The 20863-nt window shown below is 36.9% G+C and overlaps 1 protein-coding gene across 1 annotated transcript in view; it reads left to right on the forward strand.

Moving 5' to 3' along the window:
• Positions 1-7544, forward strand: part of LOC134792007 (acid sphingomyelinase-like phosphodiesterase 3a) — a 94801-nt gene extending 87257 nt beyond the window's left edge. The window contains exons 7-10 of the mRNA XM_063763120.1: positions 1470-1668; positions 2219-2328; positions 4094-4266; positions 7207-7544. Coding sequence (XP_063619190.1) covers positions 1470-1668; positions 2219-2328; positions 4094-4266; positions 7207-7414 — 690 coding nt within the window. The 3' untranslated portion in view covers positions 7415-7544. The remainder of the gene's footprint in view (positions 1-1469; positions 1669-2218; positions 2329-4093; positions 4267-7206) is intronic.
• Positions 7545-20863: the final 13319 nt, after the last annotated feature.

Genomic DNA, 20863 nt, shown 5'->3' on the forward strand with positions numbered 1-20863 from the left:
ATCGAACTTTTCGAGACTGCGTTGCAAGTTATATTTACTTAATTGGTTAAAAGTTACTTACATGTCTTACATACGTATGATTACGATATATACGATATACGTATGATACGTCAGTAAAATAACTTTGAAATAAGTAGGTACATAATAAGTTTGTTCTTCTTAAAATAATTTTGTTCATAGTAGTGTCGACTTAATTCCGCTTATTCCGTTGCGCGTTGTTAAAATTCGAATTATAAGAATAATTATATACCTACTTCAAAGAACTGGTATATTAAATTAAGTTCAGAGCTTGTGAAATTAAGCCTCTGATTCTAAGTTTTCTAAGTATAGGTAAGTAAAACAATTTTGTGTTAGGTACCAACAACGTTAATTTAGTTTACTCAAATGTTAAATTAAATCTTCAACAGCTCAAACGATTCTCTGTGAGTGTAGAAACGCGTAAGCTGGACATAATTTTATTAATCTTCAAAGTCAAAGTCAATGATGTTGTTGTTAGTTTATTTCATAGTTTGTATAATGATGTAGATCATAATAACACAGACAAAAATAGCTAATTTAGACGGTGCGATAACTCTCATGCGTGTTTTGTTACATTGCTGTATTTGAATTGGATGTAACCTCAAAATAGCCCGCAAGTAGCTATTATTAGGCCATAATTCCATAGCCCGTAAAAAGCAATTCTTGGTGATTTTAACAGGCTAGACGTTTTAACCATATAGCAAATCTATCTAAATTATCTAATACCTTTAAACGAATAAATAATTCTTGTTTTATTTAAATATTTTGGCGATCTCGGAAACGGCTCTAACTTTTCGATTAAATTTGCTATATTATATAGGGGTTTTCAGGGGCGATAAATCGATCTAGCTAGGTTTTATCTCAGGAAAAACGCGCCTTTTTGAGTTTCTATGTGTTTTCCGAGCAAAGCTCGGTCTCCCAGATATTAGTTATTTGTTTTACAAGGGGGCAAATTTATTGCTTATCCTCTCGTGCAAATATTGAAACCCGAAGAAAATAGGTACATCAAAACTTATAAAATACGTAGTTCTTCATGAAAACACTTACAAACTTAGACAATACCTTCCTCTTTTACTATTAATAACTCTTTAATTTACCTTACCTTACCAAACTAGTCTGGGTGACTGGCGACCTACGAGCCGGCGCATTTTGTGCGCTAAAACTCAGCCTCACTGTGCAGAGGGGGAGTGTCCTGGGAACAATGCCTCAGGCTAATTTAGGTTTAGACTTATGATCATTTCTATAATTATGGTCTTATCTTGCGATTGTAATTTATCAATAGTATTTAAAATGGAATAGGCAACCGGGAGACATCGAGTTTTCGTGGTACACCGAGCAATATGCTACAGAGCACTTTTAGAATCTGACAGAATGATTATGTAATTGCAATCTAGGGATTGGATGTAGGATAAAGCCTCAGCAATGATTTATACGTGCGTTTGTTGTCACAGGTGTACATAGTAGCGCACGCCGGCCCAGGCGTGGAAGAACGTCACGGCGCCGGCAGCGCCTCAGCGGCTGGAGGCGGCGAGTTGACCCCTCAAGCGAACGCCAGGCTCATACACCTCATCAGGGCTTTCAGTGACGTCATCGTGGGACAGTTCTATGGCCATAGACATACGGATACCTTCAGACTTGTGTATAGTGAAGGTGAGTTGATTTGTCAGCTTAATATCTAGCCGCCCAGAAGCCTAGAAAAGGGTCTCCCATTTGATTCTATTTTGAATCTGTATTTTGACAATTTAAGATTACATTTTTCAAGGCAAACTTTAAAGTATGGGCCGCTGGAGTATATTTAGAAATACGCAAGGTAGAATAAGTCAGAGTAATGGTAATTGTACTCTCAGCTGCAAAAGTATTTACCCACTTTTTAAATGGAATTCATTCATAAAGTGGTAAGCACTTTTGCAGCTCGCTGTACCTACCTACTGTTTAAAAATATAATTCACTTGATGAAAAATACAATTTCCCGATCAGCCACAGACTAAAAAGACCGCAATCTGGCAATCTCGATTACAACAGTATAACATAAATGTTCTATTCTAACCATCACAGCTTGAACAATGAAACTAATATCTTTACTATCCTTGAAATTCCCCAGTCCAGATAAACAATTCTCATTTTTATTGCTGAAGCTTCCCGTGTATAAAATTAAATAGCCCGGGATTCAAGGTAATAATGTTGTGTTTATTTTATTTAGGTCGACCAGTGTCTTGGGCGTTCCTCGCGCCGTCTGTGACCCCGAGGGGCGCCGGCAGCATATCCAATCCGGGCTTAAGACTGTACAAGTTTGATTCCAACAACGGAAAGGTAATAATAACACTTGTCTATCTTCGTATTAAACAATTAGTTTGACACAAAAAAGTTCTGACGCAGATTGAACACTATACATACCTACCCCTCGCGTCAAATGATTGTCTCTATATGACAATTCCTTCTAGTATCATGTGGTTGGGCTTAATTTAATAAATAATTCCAGTAATATGCTACTCCATATAAAAAAAAGTACCTACTGTCATAAAGTCCATCATTCGATTCGTATAAGTTCGGGGCAAGCTACAAATCGAACGACTATACGCTGACTGAGTATTTCTTAGAAATATTCTCAAGGTTTAATTACGACAAATACTTGGTTGATGTAGGTTTGTTACAAATGAATGCGAACGAAACAATAATATTGTCTCATGTTACTCATATTAAAACGGGACATTCACGTTAAGTATGTAAGCCAAAAATTGCTCTAGATATGTACAATTTGCACATGTTTCTTCATAACAATAATATCTGGGTGACCGAGCTTTGCTCGGAAAACATACAAAAACTACCAGAGATAAGACCTAGCTAGATCGATTTATCGCCCCCGAAAACTCCCATTATAGCAAATTTCATCGAAATCGTTAGAGCCATTTCCGAGATCGCCGAAATATAATATATTTATATAAATAAATAAACAAGAATTGCTCGTTTAAAGGTATTAGATATTTTTTTTGAGCCATTTGCTTAGACGTAGATACCTACATAACAATATCTCCATAATTAAAATAATCATGACTGTTCACTTTTATTATAATTAAATCAAAATTATCCAATAGAAACTTTGTATTTGGAAAATACTATGAACTGAACTTCGACTTAATTGTTCAGCGTCAAAGTTTATCATCTATTAAAGGGAGCTGTCTAAACTTCGATCTGAACATTATTATGATTAGACTTTGAAATACAATACTTGTTTAGTCAATTACAGGCTTAATTGTATCTTAATTTTGCTATAAATATAAGGCGGTGGCGATAAGACAATAAGTTCGAATCTGAAGTACCTATTCGAACTTCATGAATTAAATCTCATTTCAGCGCACCTTAACTATACTTGCGAGTTATACCTATCGAATGTGATGTCAAAATGAGATGAAAATGTAGTTTTGAATGCCACTTCTAACTCATATCCCGTACTAATGACTGTTTTGAAAAGTTACCTGATCAGAAGTGGTATCATGGTCGCATTTTTATCACCTGTCATGCCATGCGTCACTTTCGCACTTAAATATTTGTTAGAACGTGACAGACATGGTGACAAATGATAAGGCCGACCATCTTAGCCAATCAGTAAAGGAATTCTTTCTCATGTCATAACCTGTAAAGAAATAAAAGGGCTCTCCTTTATCCGTATTAGCTCAATGAAAATAAAGAGACATAGAATGGACACAATTAATCCAAACTACCTCGTACATTTAAGGCTGACTCACGTTAGAACGGTCCGGATCCGGTACATCGTTTTCTATAGACAGCATCACGTGATCACTGATCACCCGTGATTAAAAAAAAGGTGTTGGACGCCTCGACCTGGGCCCGGACTATTTTAGAGCCACCCCACACTAGCGTCTCCCGAGCGTCAGCGTCTAATCAACTCTATGGCTGACGCTTGACGCAACGTTGGTGCAACTGCGAGGCGACATTTTCCATAGCGCTGACTAGACGCCGACGCTCAAAAGATGCTAGTGGGGGGTGGCCCTCACTCCCATGCACAGCAATGGAGGTGGTAGCATGAATGTTGATGGATACCTCTTTGGTTCAACAGGTGTTGGACTACACCCAGTATTACCTAGACGTGACGACCAACCGCGGCGAGCACCACTGGGCTATCGAGTACAACTTGACCCAGTACTACGGTCTGCGGGAAGTCAGCGCGACATCGTTGGACGCGTTGGCAGATCGCATCAGGAATTATCATGACCGAACTATATTTAACAAGTAAGTTGTAGTGGTTTATGTGACTGTTACATAATGAACAGCTCCGAGTGAGAACTCGTCTATCCACCATTATGCAACAACGCATACTCTCATATTTCGGACACACAGTGCGCAGAGGCGACGAAAGATTGGTAAAACTGATTGTGGTTGGAAAAACCGAAGGCAGAAGCTCACGCCGTCGTTCACCAATAGACGGCGCGCGAACTCGCATGCGATTTTAGTTACATTGCGGACTGCTGGTAACGTCCAATTCAACCGACCAATCAAAACCCGCAATGTAATGAAACTCCCATGCGAGTTCTCGATTCGTCTTAAATCAGCCCTAAGATGGACCGATCAAGTTAAAGACTCGTCATCCTCTGCTTTCCACACGGTTGTCAAAGACGCGTTGGACAGAAACCTGTGGAGGCTGATCATCCGTTCCAGATCCTGAGACTAACCACGATCCTCAGACATAGATCCTCAGAGAAAGAGACATAATGAAAGGCACTAAAATACGAGCTTGGGTTTATGAAACAAGATAAGTACGAGTTTCATAAAAACATCACACAAATGCAGTTGGCAGCATTACTGTAGCAGTAATTTTGCGCTGCAATACTGCTTCAGTAATGCTGATGCAGTGTGAATCCGAATGGTAAGCTTTATAAACCCACAAATCGTTTACACCGTCGATAACGAGTACGCCGGTCACTAAATATATTAAGTAAATTCATGGTAAGGGTACTGAACACTCCATGGCCTTCTCCGTTCCATGGTCAAAGTTTTACAAAGGAAATAATGTCATTTCAACATTTCAGCTCATCAAGATTAGATTGAGATCAAATTAAGGCTTAATTTCAACGTCTATTGCGTGATCTGAAAATACAAAAATTGCCTTTTCTTTCGTTCACTCCAATCTTGATGCCGCGTCAATCAACAATCCAATTTATTTTACGAGTTTCGGTTAAAAATCGATTCTTGAACAAAATAGGAAGTGTCTACGAAATAATAGGAAATGAGGGAGAGAGAAAACAATAGGTATTTTTATGAACTTTTTGTGGTCTTAAGCCACTTGTTGTCTGTTTTACGGAGTATCTTCCCAGCACTGTACATATTTTTGGCTGGTTTTACTTACAAGACGCTACGCTAATGGACAATTGATTAAAATTGTACATACACTACTCTCTTCCAAAACTAAAGTATTTGAACAAATTAAATTATATCAGAAAAATATTTTAATTTGTTTTTTATCAAGTACACTACTATATAAATTACTAAACCATACTGTTCTACCTTAGGGATGGCCAGGGGGCGCCATAAGCCTTCAGTAAGAAGTGCATATACTTGGAAAATTCGATCTATGCCGCTGTGGCCCGGTGGCCGAGTGGCACCTGCCGCGATAGCACAGGACGCTGGTTCGATTCCAGCCTGGGGCACTAGAGGCCTTGGTCACTTTTTCTTAGTATATGACATTTATATCACTACTCTTTTATTTTCAAATTTGAGAATTTTTATGTTATTTCTACTGAGAATCACGATCTCTATGTGTTTGAAAAAAAAAATGTGTCCCAAAAATTGTATTTCCATTTCGTTAACATTTTACATGACGGTAATGGGATGGTAACTAAAAATGTATGGACATTTTGAGGTAATAATTTTTTTCCTAAAACCATCAAAACACGTGATTCTGAGTAGAAATAACAAAAAAATTCTAAATCTAAATAAAAGTGCAGCGTACAACTTTTAAATAAAATTGCCTAAATATCGTACGCTACGCTAATAAATGTTGTGTGAAATATATTTAATTGTGCCTACTTTAAAAGCTTAATACTATCTCTCATTCCAATAACACACATTTGACATTCGAACAATGCCTTTACTTTGTAATTTTAACCTTTCCTCCAAAAAATACAAAATGTTCCGTTCAGCCTTCCATATGCAGATGAGTTTTTTTTTTACCAAAGCGCTGGCTGTATTGCCTGTATTTGTTAATTCTCTTTGTGTCTTTATGCATTTATACATGCAATCATTCACTCTGGCTGTTACTCTCTTCGGTATGTGGCTTTGCGTACCTAACTGTTTCGAATTTCTTCGACGAGGTAAAATTATTAGGGATATTTTCAATATTAAAGCTTAATACTAAGCTTCTTAAGTTTCTGAGCTAGATAAACTGCTAATGGGCAGAGCCGTGCAAAGAGAAGAGTGTATAGAGAGTTACTGTCATGGTAAATTATGTAGCCACAGTACATTTACTGCCATCTTTCGACAGAAGATTAAAACTGTTAGAACGCCATTTGACTTTGATCCTTATTCTTTCACTGATATGGGTTAATTTGTTAAACATTGAAATCAACGCCATCTACTCGACAGTAGGCCAAAGATTATGGCGCCATCGCTCGAAAAGTTTGCACCATACCTTTGGTCTACTGTCAAGTAGATGCCGTTACATTGACAATCCGCCTCGAACAGTAGGCCAAAGATTATGGCGCCATCGCTCGAAAAGTTTGCACCATACCTTTGGTCTACTGTCAAGTAGATGGCGTTTCATTGATAATCCGCCTCGATTTCAAATTCTCTTTAAAACTGTTTAAGGGTTCCGTAGCCAAAAAGGCGAAAACGGCCTTTAAAAGACTTAAATGAATAGGTCCGTAATTTTTACAAAAAATATTTTGACATGATCGGTTGAACCACTTTTGAGTTCTTTTTCAAATAAAATATCCTCTTAATAAAATTATACTTAAGGTAAACGTGACTTCAGCACAAGCGTCAGCTATTCGTGTAATAATTTAAATTCTGCGTGTATCCATTAGTTTCCAAAACAGAGGGAGAGAGAGAGACATAACCGCCGTAATACATCCTGTTCAGTGTTCGTGTGTCGCGACTTTAACCATGGTACGATTTCTCTTTGCCTCAGTAAATACAAACCCATTACGTTCTAACAATCCGCTTTCTTTCCACCAGGTACATAAACGCATTACGAGTCCGCCACGCGCCAGATTTCGACTGCGACACAGCCTGCGTACACGTCCACTACTGCGCGATCACCCGCGCAGAATACCAGGAGTTTCGCGCATGCGTCCGCAACCCTGCCTCGGCGCTAGCGTCGCGCGCGCCGAGCAACTCCGCCGCCATCTTGCTGTACGCCATTTTGATTTTGATCTCGTCGTAGAAACTGACAGTACATAATATATTATCATCACCATCATTTTGCGTTAAGTGATTTGTGTGCGTTGGTATGGCGATCTTGACTTGCAGTTGCTCTGAAATAAAAAAGATTTGTAGTAAATGGGTTATTGGATATATATATATATATATATATATATATCTGGCAGCCCGGATACTTTCTGATAGTTTACTGCTAAGAGCGACAGAGATAATATAAACTGTCCCTTTCAGCCAAAAATGTTCGGCGACCGGATAGCAAAGATTTGTCAGTTCGCTAAGTCGTACCATACAATTCTCAGTAAATGTCAACTAGTTACGTTCAAACGTAAAATCCGCCTTTCTGAAATTAAAAAAAGCTTTACTGAAGTGCAAGCCTCGATATTGGTTAAGACATTGACGTATTATATCTAAGGACTGGCCTTACGGGCAATAAGAATGGGGCCAGTACAGCGGTGTGACACCGCTGCAACGCGATTGGTTTATGAGTTCGCATCACGCGCGCGATTGATTGGTCACAACTAGTTGCGTAAGACTGCACGATTGGCTCGAATTCGCGAGTGACACTGCTGAACTAGTACCATTTTTAGTGCCCGTAAGGCCCGTCCTTACATATAATACGTCAATAGGTTAAGGGCGAATCTTGAATGTAAATTACTGTCTTTTTTTTTGTAAAAAGTGTATCAAAGGCAACTGTCTGCCAAGTTCATATTCGTATCGTCGACAGTAAATTTACTGCAACTACAGTTTTTCTTGCCGTGATTTTCGTCTATCTCGTATGGGTTATGAATGTTATCATATTACGAATCTAAAGTTGTGAAATGGTCGGATTACGAAACTTCAGTCTTTCTATGAGCGACATCGACAGTATGTCAAAAGAGAAACATTATTTCAATTGTTTTTATGTTTGCCATAATTATTATAGGTATTTCATTTAACGGCTAAAGGAAAAAGGGAAATCTAATAACGGTTTACGTAATTACCGTTATACATTTTAATTAATTCAGTAATTACATTTAAAACTGTGTCATGACCATTTTATTTAGGTTAAAACATCTATGGAACTCCGATACCTTCCTTATAAAAATGTGACATTTTCTTTTGTGTATTAGGGACTGATTCATATTATTTATATTCTAAATAAACATGCGAGTATTATCATGAAGAAAAATCTAATATTTACCAAACATTGACTAACGTCAAACTTGTTACCTAATGTTATTAGTTATTAATGGAAAACTACTAGATTTCTTTCATACAAAGAGTACAATTTGTTATGTATAAGGTAGTGATAGTCCCCACTTACCTATGTATTCAAATATGTATAAAATATTGTCGGTACCACTTTAATCTACATTTGGATCAACTATTATTTATGTAGGTACGACAATTTCTCACGGAAATCTAAAAATGTACTTCCAATCGATCTGTGGAATCTAAATTTGAAATCAAAATTAAGTACCTGTATATTTTCGTACTTGCTAAATATCAACTTACCTATGCATTACCTTTGAGTGTCAAATTCAATTGGTCTGCACACATCAAATGATATTTTAACAACACCATTCATAGCTTATGAGTTATGTTTAAATTATTTAGGAATTTAATGTTACCTATTTATTGTAGTTAGTTAGTATGCGTAAATAAATAAAACTACTTATTTTCCTAAGTATCGGCCCGATTCGAACTTTAAGATACGTAATTTAATAGATCTAGAAACGATATGGATTAGATATGTCAGTGTCAAATGTGACGTTTCTTCAAACAAAAACGATACTGACACATCTAATCCACATCGTTTCTAGTTCGAATCGGGCAGTATCCTGATGATTGGGATGGTTTCAAAAAATGTAAAAATTGTAAATAGTTTTAAAAGCTTTAGTTTTAATAGTACATGCATTATAAGAGCACGTTTACATTGGGCTGGTCGATCTTTAGGGCATCAGCCTTAACCATCTTAACTTGGGTTGGGGTAAGATTGAATGATCTTTTAATGAGGGGTAAGATGAAAAGTCGACCGTATAACGAAACATTACGGGCGGCTTTTTATCATACCAGTCGTGAAAAAACTCTTTAATTAGCCCCAACGCACCTTAACTAAAACTTCTAAGTCATACGGTGAACTAACATAAGGTCATTACGGCTGTGTCCTTTTATCTTCACATTGGGACCTGTTTATGTATTAAGTAGTGTTTATTGCGAGGTCATACCTACATTTAGCACTAAACGCAAGAAACATTTACGAGTATGTATGAACTCACAATAAATAGGCCCCAATACGAAGGCCAGCCACACTTAAGGATTACTCACGCTAAACCGGGCCGTGCCCGGCGCGTGCCAGAGCCGTGCGCCCGACATGTAATTTTCTATGACGGCTAATCGGTGATCACGTGGTGCTTTCTATAGAAAACGAAGCTCCGGAAGGCCCGGCACGGCCACGGCCCGGTCTAACGTGAGTCATCCTTTATCCGTATGTCATACTGGCCCTGCCGTATTATCTTTAATACGAGTATAATAATGTCAGAAATCGGACCAATGTAAACGTGGCATAACATTATATTCATTGATGTCACTAGTCATTGTTTAAAATAATGATTCTCGTCGCTATTTGATTGTGATATATAGACATTTTTGTATAAAGGGATAAGCAAAAATACGTGTAAGTAAATAAATCATTATAATTATGGATTCTCTAGTTTTTTTTGTGCCATTTTAACACGTACCTAACCCTGTAGAGTGACGCTGGAAATGAATCAACAAAAATATTTTTGTATTGATTCTTCTATAATAATATTCATAATAATAAACCCACCACCCAATAAACAAAATGTCAAAGTTTAAATAAAGTATGTTCAACATTGTGTTAAAAATTTGCTAAAGATACGATATACTTATGTAGATCGGATATGTCAGTGTCAAAAACGATGTTTTTGTTTGAAGAAACGTCACTTTTGACAATGAGATATCTAATCCATATCGTATCTAGACGTAATATTTGACCTATTTTAAAGTGCGAATCGGGCAGTTAATTCTCGATGTTATTGTACCTACTTGATGGTATTTATGGATCGTAAAATCGTTTCATCATACGCCAAACTGTCTTGAAAAGTTTAATAATAATTTCACCCTTACCTAAACTATTCACATCTTTTTTGTACATCAAGCTATGAAAATTTAGTTGGCATTTTCCATTTTATAACACAAACAAATACATATCGTTATTCTTTGATCATATCCTTGAAACCTTCCCCTCGATACATTAAGGAATAATAGAACGCGATACATTAAGGAATAATTTAAACACCTAAAAGAAAATGTCAAACAACAAAGACATGTGGTCCCACAAAACCCCAACTCAATACCAACAATAAAGCATTTAACGTAACGCTCAGTACATCCTCCGTTTTATTGGACGACCGAATATTCCGGCAATATCCAAACGCAACATTCATATCCGCATTTATACATGAATATTTTTCCTAAAGGGCGCCTAAAACGTTCTGAAGAAGTAGGTCGGACCAGCTAAACCCTTTTTCTTGAAAGCGTGTAATGTGCCACCAGTTTATAAAGAGCTCCCTCATTTCACCAATCGCACGCTTAAGGACAAAGTAAAACACGGTTAGAGGTCTTTTTACGATGGTTTGGTGGATATAACATGTATCGATATATGAGCGAAAGGGTTCGACCGTTGAAAAAAGTGGTAAAATGCTAGTAAGCATTTGTGGGTTATGAAAGGATGCGTCACTTTAGGCTTTGTCGTTTTGCGGCATTATTCTGATAGGATGAGTTGTACGAATACATGCTTAGGTGGATCTGAAAGCCTGGGATACGCCAGGTTTCCTTTCTTTAGACGCTGTCAGAACCATTGTAGTCTCTTTTGATGAAAGAACAGCCAGCATTCATGTAAAAAATTTAGTGATCTTTATTATCTTCAATATGCTTTCATTTAAAAAACGCTCTTACGTGTGTCTAGATTTGAATAGCTTTTACAACACTCAAGATGATTTTGATTTAACTTTGTTTGCTGTCAAATCTAAAAGCCTTTTTACAGCCTTACTTTTAACGCAAATTACATTTTGCAAAAATAATTTTATGTATAGCCTGTGAAATGATCTTACCATCGCCCGTTTTGTGCTAGATATTTAAAACACAAGTCAAATGGGATACCCCTTTTAATTATGCAAAATGGCCGGTCCCTCGAGATTCCAATTATCCACGTTTTACTGTAAAATGAAAACAATAAACTGGTACAGTTAGAATTGGCATTCCCAGTTGAGTTCCTGTTCTATTTATTCATGACTGTAATTTTATGATAACATAAATTTATAAGCGTAACTACCTTCACGCTTTTCAGAGTTAACTATTTTAGTACAATATTTGTATATGGCCGCTCAAAGCTGTATCTACCGGAACGAGCAGGTACTCGTAAAAATAACCTCACCTCCATCACCAGTGTTTATGTACTAACTAGGCGCAGACCCCTCACGAATGCAGGCCCCTCACGAATGCAGGCCCCTCACTGACATAACAACACAGTCCATCCTTGAGAACTCTGGCAACTTTACTTACAGGCCAATTCGAGTCTTAATTATTCGATCGGTTTCTGACTTGATACTGATATCTCTACATTGTCATTTGCTAATTGCGTTTAGTGCCAAATGTATAAACTCGCTATGAACACCAATGTGTCAACAGGCCCCAATATAAAGGCCACCCACACTAACCTTTATGCCTCACTTATCCATATTGATCTTACGTACTTTTCTAGCGTGACTGCCCCCGACTCAAAGGAGATGACAGTTTGCTACGCCATCTCTATTCAAAATAGATTCATCTAAAACATTCAAACTAAATAGGTCGGGGTAGCATTAATAATCCCCAGGGTCCCTTTCAGATGTTATATTTTGTTTAAAAGTGTATTTATTATACGACCCATTTTGTTTTCACCCGTAACTGCACGGTCGACGACTTCAAAAAGGGTGCCCACATCCCATTACATCTAAATAACTGACTTCAAACGCGAATTTCGACCTTACAGCTGGAGATTCAGGAAAAAAAATGTGAAATATCCCTCAAAACCCCCCGTTTCATGTTTATTCCATTACGTCTTTCAGCTTGGTGTCCCTCAAGATGGAAATTTAATTCTTGCAGAATTAATGAGTCCGTGGGTTTGGACACAATTAAATTAGAAGCCTAATGATCTGGAGAAGGCTTTGCTTTGTGAGGGAAATACTAATAGGGTAGGGAAGTAAACAAGGTAAGAGTGAGTAATGCAATCAGGACGAATGCTGAAGATCTCAGACACTTGATCCTATTAAGTTATTTAATTTTATAACGGAGAAAATTCAGTAAGTACCTATTTATTCCATATGGATTTAAAAAAAAAATTAAAAGAATTATGTCATTGTGTGAAAAGTGCGACGAAAGACGGAATTATGTTAAGTGTCAGTTGTAAGTAGGTAAGGTGGTGATGGTGCTCGACATGCTAATGCCCAATAGATGGCACCCTCTGTCACCTCTATTGACAATGACTTAAGTTTCAAGACCTTATTGAAATCAGAAATAATCAGGCCTATTCGGATTTCGAGATAATCACAAGATCTTGAGACGATTTAGAGATCAATTAGATCTACATTAGATATCGACTAGATGTGACTTGGATATGTAAGTCATAACTTGTAGAAATCGTTCAAGAGGACCTCCAGAATCGTTGTAACGTCAAATTTGACATATATATCTTACAAATATTTTTAAATTATCCGTATCGTAACTTGTTGAAGTCTAGTAGACATCTAATTCATTTTCCGAATCGAGCCGAATATATAATTGCATAAATTCTTTGCTTTTGTAACAGAATATTCCAAGATATAGCAAATAACTAAAATAGGCAATGTTCATAAAAGCGATTGTCGTCTGACTTTCAAACGCAGATGGGAAAAATGGGGTTTCCTGTAACCTCGCGATATTTACCTTCACTTAACTGTATAAGTTTATCGAAAAGCAATTTAGAATATAATATAATAGAATAGAATAATTTTTATTTATAATAAAATACACATGCACAAAGGTGTCCGGTAAGCCCCAAACTAGGCTGAGCCTGTATCTTGGGGCTTACAAAAGAGTAGGTAACAGTAACTAAACCTAGTTAAAATGATGTGTGAGAGAGGGTGATAAGGTGTATGCTTTTAGGGTGTGTATATGTGTGCGTGTGTGTGTGTGTGTGTGTGTGTGTGTGTGTGTGTGTGTGTGGGTGTGTGTGAGTGAAAGGTGTAGGAGAGCGAGTAAGTCAGGACTAGAAGATGGCAGACCTAAACATAAGAACATATTATATTTTCCGTATCATTGTAGGATAGGGTCACAAACCATTTTTTGAGTTTAGATTTAACATTTGATAAGGTACATGTTTTTAGATCGATAATTTTGCAAACAGAGTTATATATAAATGGGTGCATATGGGAAGCAGACCTCTTGGCGTGAGATGTATGGACAGCAGGTACCGGGACTCTGTATATACGTCTGCTCATTATGAGGTCTCTTATCGGTAAATTTGTAATACTTTTATGAACTCTACATACTGCGCTGAAAATAAATAATTGTCTGACTCTGAGGATCCCCGTTTCATTATACAGCAAGTCGGTAGGAAATCTAAAAGGTTTTCTTAGCATGACTTTGATGACAGCACGCTGCGAACGCTCTAGTTCGAGGAGTGCCGTTTTACCTGCGCTGCCCCAAACTGCAATACAATATTGTATAACAGATTGGCACAGGGCATGGTAGACAACGCGAAGGACACTTAGAGGTGAACAGTCCCGCAGCCGTTTCACTAAATAAATCATTTTTCTAACTTTTTTGGATAGACCAGTCAAGTGTTGTTTAAAAGAAAGGCGTTCATCAACGATAAGGCCCAGATACATGACGGTGCTGCATCTACTTATGAACCCACATGAGCAGATTAAGTTATTTGTATCGCAGGAATGTAACTTTAGGTGGTATGTGAGTGGAGCAGAGGAGACTGATGTCTTTGAGAATGGGATGTGATAGCTTTTGTTCATGTTCAGAGTGAGAAGATTGTGATCCAACCATTTCGATACTAATGATAGTCCTGTCTCAGCTGACAAGTATGTTTCCTCCCAAGTATTACCACTAAAAAGAGCTACGGTGTCATCAGCATAGCAGATGAATTCAGAGTTTGGGATAGTGGTTTGAAGAAGGTCATTAATGTATGTAATGAAAAGCGAGGGACCGAGAATACTGCCCTGTGGGACGCCGAAGTAGATATCAGATCTGCTGCTTGTTGATTCCCCAATCTTAACCGATTGCTGTCTATTTGTTAGGTAGCTGGAAAACCAGTCATGTGCAGAGCCTCGTATTCCGAGAGCTTCTAATTTCTTGAGAAGAATGGGAATTGAGACGGTGTCGAAGGCCTTCGCCAGGTCAAGGAATACCCCTACACAGCATTTACCGGCATGTACCTAAGTATCAAATGACATTGTGTACAGTCACTTGCAGTAATAATATGTATATTACAGTGAAACCTGGTTAAGTGGGACCTGGATAAGTGAGAAACCTCTATAGCTGAGACTCATGGTGCGGTCCCGACACTTTAGCACTGAATTACCTCTGTTAGTGAGATAAAACGAACCTCTATAACTGAGATTAGTTGTTGTGATTTTATAGTCACATTTACCTCTATAATTGAGACAGAGAGTGTATTTTACCTCTGTTACTGAGACTATATTTATTAAGATTACATTTTCCTAATTGTTTTTTTAGAATTTTATACGAATTACCTCTGTATCTGAGATAACGTCAATCTGTGACCTCTCTAACTTGGACTTTATTGATCTGTTTCCGTATTCTTCCTAACTTTTAGTCTATCCACAAATCTCGCATTTGCTTAATTGTGTCTAAACGACTTTAAGTTTCATTTAGTTACTTTATGTAGTTAATACTATCGAAACGAAAGCTGAAATCTTGATAAGTAACAAAAATAAACAAAATTTCATTTAATTAATTTCTAAGACTCATTGCGTCTTCCGTCCGTATCAAATTTAATTGAAAAAATCTATCCTCCGGAAAATCATTCAAAATAAATTCAAAGAAATATTTAAATAGACTTAAAAAATATTTAGAGATATTACAAAATACCTAATTAATCACCTCTATAACTGAGATATATCCTCTATTCTCACCTCTATTAATGGGACCCTCTGTAAATGAGACAGAAATTTATTTGTACCTGGCTAACTGGGAGCCTGGGTAAGTGGAAAACCTCTTTAAGTGAGACAAATTTGCTCGTCCCTTGAGATCCCACTTATCCAGGTTTCACTGTATTATGTTACTCTTCGAAGGCCACAAAAATATCTGACACGATCTTATTTGTAGAGCCATACCGTGTTCCATATTCTTGCGGCCTTCGAAGAGTAACATATTAATGCAGGTGACTGTACATAAGTTCCAAGAATCTTATTGGTACAGTCAACATCTAAAGTAGCTACTTACCATTCTCCGATCGCTTAACAAAAAGAGATTTCTCTATTAAGCATGAAATTTTGAAAGTTACGCAAGCTTTGCAAGCTTAAAAACCAGGCCTTTTTTTGTTCAGGTACCTTATTTCTATATATTGCATAATATTTTGATAAATTATGTCTTCTATTACCCCAAAATAAGTTTTATTGAGTTAACTGTGGGACCAGGTAGGTTTGTGTTAATTTTTTCTATAGAATATGAATTATTAATTGACTATACCTATTTTTATGTAATTTTACTTCATTTTATGTATTTGATATTTAAAATAGGTAGTTTTTAGGGTTCCGTACCCAAAGGGTAAAAACGGGACCCTATTACTAAGACTCCGCTGTCCGTCCGTCCGTCTGTCACCAGGCTGTATCTCATGAACCGTGTTAGCTAGGCAGTTGAAATTTTCACAGATGATGTATTTCTGTTGCCGCTATAACAACAAATACTAAAAAGTACGGAACCCTCGGTGGGCGAGTTCGACTCGCACTTGTCGGTTTTTTTTATTAACCAAGATGTTAAACCTCTAACGAGCTTCGATACTATTATGCCAAGAGCCATTCGTTATAAATTGTATCTTTGAATAAAAGTTCCGCCGTATTGGAGAATTTTAAAATACTTACTCGTTATAGGACAGTTAATTGAAAATATTCTAAAGGATCATCTGCTTAAATTTATTGTTATAACCTGATATTGGTTTCAGCTGAAATACATTTGATATTCATGAACATAAAATAAATTAATTTTAGCTTCTGCAGGTAAAATATAATAATAGGTATGTACCTACTAGGTAAGTAATTTTATGTTATTTTTAATATGTCTTTTTTTACTACTACTACTACTACTAAAATGAACGAAAAATATGTTTGTGCTTTCAATGATTTTATATTATTAGAATCTCATATAACAATATGGATTAATGACATTTTGAGGTCACACGATACAATACGTCTATCTAAATGTGACGGTTGGATGTTAACAGTAGCTGCATTACTGTTGCGACATTACTGCAGCGATATTAAGGTTCCTTTCCAACGACAGCAGCACTACCATTCATTTTACTATGAAAATTGACAATAACACCGACGCGTTCGTACTAGTAGTGCAGCTGCGGTCAGAAATGGAATGTTCCTTAATATCGCCGCTTTACCTATCTGTATTTCCTTATAAAATAAGTTTTTGGCAAAAATTTCATTTTTGGTACAAGCTTTTATCGCCGACTGTACTTTTCTTTCAACAGGCAACTAATACTCATCGAGACAATTCTAAAAACTCCAAACACAATTAGGTTTCGTTGTTTCATCACAGAGTTCCTTTGGCCACCTCCGGTCTCAATCATCAGATCAGCTCGATGACACCATAATATTGCATTGTCACCCGACTTACGTATGTATGCAACATTTCAGCTCAATTGGAAACCGGGAAGTGGATCAAATTTAACTTGCAAGATTTGATTACAGACAGACAACGGTTAGGTGAAACTATAGTTATTTGTACAACAAGAGATCAAAGTTTGATATTTCTTCGAGTGCTTATTTTGAATCTTGAGCGTAGTAAGGGATTCAAAAGCGCACGAGATGTAAATAACTTTGATCTCGTGTAGTACACAAAATTTTTCACCCTAAGCAGTGAGAACATACCTAGAGGGACAGAGATAATAGAACCCAAGTATATCGAACTTGTATTAGACCCCGCATGTTGAAATGACATTTGACTATAAAGGTCACTTGAATGTCATTTTGTCTCACTCAGTGAGCAAAATCGCATTTTGCTCACTGTTTTTAAGAAGCAAAGTACCCTTGTTCGAGCTGCTGAGGTGAAAAATAAATGTTTGTAATGAGCGACTTTCGCCCGCATTACTGCCGCGATTATGTTCGATCCGTCACTCATTTTGTCAAAAAAATTGACAGATACAGTGCCTGCTTCAAACCAAAGCAGTGTTGTCGCAACAATGTGTTTAGATTAGCTACCCAAAATTTGTGTTCCTCAATATTTTTTGTTCCATTCGCATTTTTCCCCATTCCGCTTTTTAACCAGTCGTTTATTTGTACAGTAGTTAATTTGCTCAGGGCCACTTGTACCATTCACTAACTCGGGGTTAACCGGTTAACCCTGGAGTTACCATGTTTACCAGTACAATTTGACACTGGGTTAACGGTTTAACCGGCGGTTAGTGGGATGGTGCAAGTGACGCTTACAGGTTTATGTCCCAGTCGTTTTTTTTTTCCAAAATGTAATATTTAACGAGAATGGAACAAAAAATATTGGGAAACAAAAATTTTGGGTAGCTAATCTCAAGTAAGCAAGCAAGTATACTCTCATAATTAACACTAAAACGCAAAACTAAAATAAGACAAGTCAAAGTTCAAAGATATTGAAAACCCTTTAATGGATTATTTTCGTTCGGTAACGGCAAAGTCTATATTTATCCTCGGCAATGAACTTTAAGAGATCAGTGGCCTGGAACTGGGTAGGTACCTAAGTTAAATACAAGATGATAATTTATTAATAGACTTTTATTTATAATTTTATTTATTCGTATATTTTTACTATTAGTACGTACTAAATATTGTAACAGTTTAGCTGTTATTTAGTGTTCTAGGAAGTAAAACAACTAATACATGATAAAAAACTATATTAAAAATAATAAAAAAAACGATTTTGTAAAATTAACCAAATTTGAGGGTAGATTAAATTTATAGATCTCAGAGGTGGTTCCTTAGACAATTTAAAGCGAGCCCGTATTCACTTGCACAAACTCATGAACGAGTGCCACTCCCCTGCTGTGCGCTTGGTGCTATGGTGGTTGCGCATGTAAGTGGTGGTGACGTCACAGCCTTGAGGTCTTCACGGGTCAGCAGGGCAGCAGGTGGACTCCGGAGCCAGTGTTGGAGGCGTAGGTGGTAGGACCCCCGAGCGGGGGAAAACACTCACGCACAAAATAAATTTAGAAAACGATAGTTTCTATTGCAAATTATTAATTTTCCGACGGCACATTTTTGGAGTCTTGCTTGAGACCGTTACAATTTAAGATGGAGCGAACACATCGCGCCGCCGCGGAAGTCCAAATGCACGAGCCATATGCATGAACTCCCCTCGCGCCCCGCGATGACGATACATAGGTACGTCACATACGTGTTTCGCGATGGATAAGCGCCTACATTGCTACATGAGCAATAATATTACAGTAGAATTATTTGTTTAGTTAGGCACTTATATTTTAGTTTTACCTTTTATAATTTATTTAGTTTTTAAGATTATTCTTAGTACCCTTTATGACAAAATTGATCACTCAGGGAGCGTTGAAACGCTAACGTTACAATATTATGAAAGTATTTTAATAATAGGTATTTGAAAACGATATTTCCAATATGTTTAATGATTAATTAAGTTTGATATGAAACAGTGGTCACAAATTAATAGTGGTTGAGACGAAAAATGAACGTGCTGAACTCAAAATGCGACCAAAAACGAAAGTGTCCAGAACCGAACTTATCAAATATTTTTCAGGAAAAAAGTAAATCAGATATGAAACGAAAGCGACGAATGACGTATGAGACTAAGGATGGCCCTGACGAAAACGATTAAGACGAGTTAAGCGACAGACAAGTTACATAATATGACCAATAACGATGATGACAAAGAGCGAACAAGACGAATGAAGAACGAGTGACGAATACATAGTGATACGAAAAAAGAAACTAATTACAAACGAATGAGGCGAGCGTTGGTGAGAACGAATGTAAAAATAAAATAGTTATTTGTTTCACAAGTGGGCAATGTTATTGCTTGACCCTTCGGGCTAATGTTGCAGATAACCGAGCAAGCAAAAGATTCCACAATTGAAATCGAAACGTGTTTTCTTGAGCGTTGCGAAAGTTTCAAGACACGGAGGTTAAATAAACTTTGCCATCGAGTGAAACACCAAGTTTTTCACCACCAACGCGAGAAAAATATCTAACTGTAAACATTACAAATAAAATCCGAATAAAAGATATTAATAATTTAAAATCATAATAAAAGTCAATTCTACTTGCCAACATGAGGAAACAACTCAAAGTTTGCATCAAATTACTTTGCCACTCTTGTGGTTAAAATGCAATTTTCTCATCATTGTTTGAAGAATAAAGAAAGCCTTTACGAGCTAGTGTGGTGAAAAATATTTTACAATATAAACATTTAACCCAACGTTAATGAAATAAAGTCACAAACGTACTAGTTTGTTCACTACATTTGGCACAGCTTACGCAGACGCAGCGGGATCATTCCACCTTAATAAACGCTTATCTGAAAAGTCACACGTAATTAACCACAAGCACGTAGACATGGGGCATATAAATTATTAAGCGCCTCTCTGACATTTTTAGGTGCCAAAAATGGTATGAAAAAAGTTTAGTGAACCCGTGTAAAAGGTGTGAGGTTGGGGTCCTTTAAATTGCATGTGTATTTGCTTCCTAGCCATTCGCACCTTTATCACTTATCTGCAGTTACAGTGGTGCGAGCAAGATGGACTGACAATCTAATCGGTGAGATGAACGAGTAAATGTCAAATCGAACATCACTACAAGCAAAGAGAATTTAAATAGAGGCGTACCTATTGTCAAAGTAAATTTTGTAGTCACAGTAAATTTACTACCAGTTTTCGAAACATGATTAAAACTTTTAGAACGCCATTTGACTATGATCCTTAGGTATTCATTCACTGATATGTGTTGATTGATTGATTGTGTGCTTTTTGATATTTAACAAATTTCACAATACATATCAATGAAAGAATAAGGATCAAAGTCAAATAAAAGTTTTAATCATGTGTCGAAAGATGGCAGTAAATTTACTGTGATTACAAAATTTACTTTGACAATTACGTCTCTATACTAAATTCCCTTTGCTACAAGGGTGGGACAGAAGTGTTCAATTTTGCCTTTTACGCAAAAGCGCT

This window comes from Cydia splendana, chromosome 7, assembly GCF_910591565.1.
Source record: "Cydia splendana chromosome 7, ilCydSple1.2, whole genome shotgun sequence".
Classification (NCBI taxonomy): Eukaryota; Metazoa; Arthropoda; class Insecta; order Lepidoptera; family Tortricidae; genus Cydia; species Cydia splendana.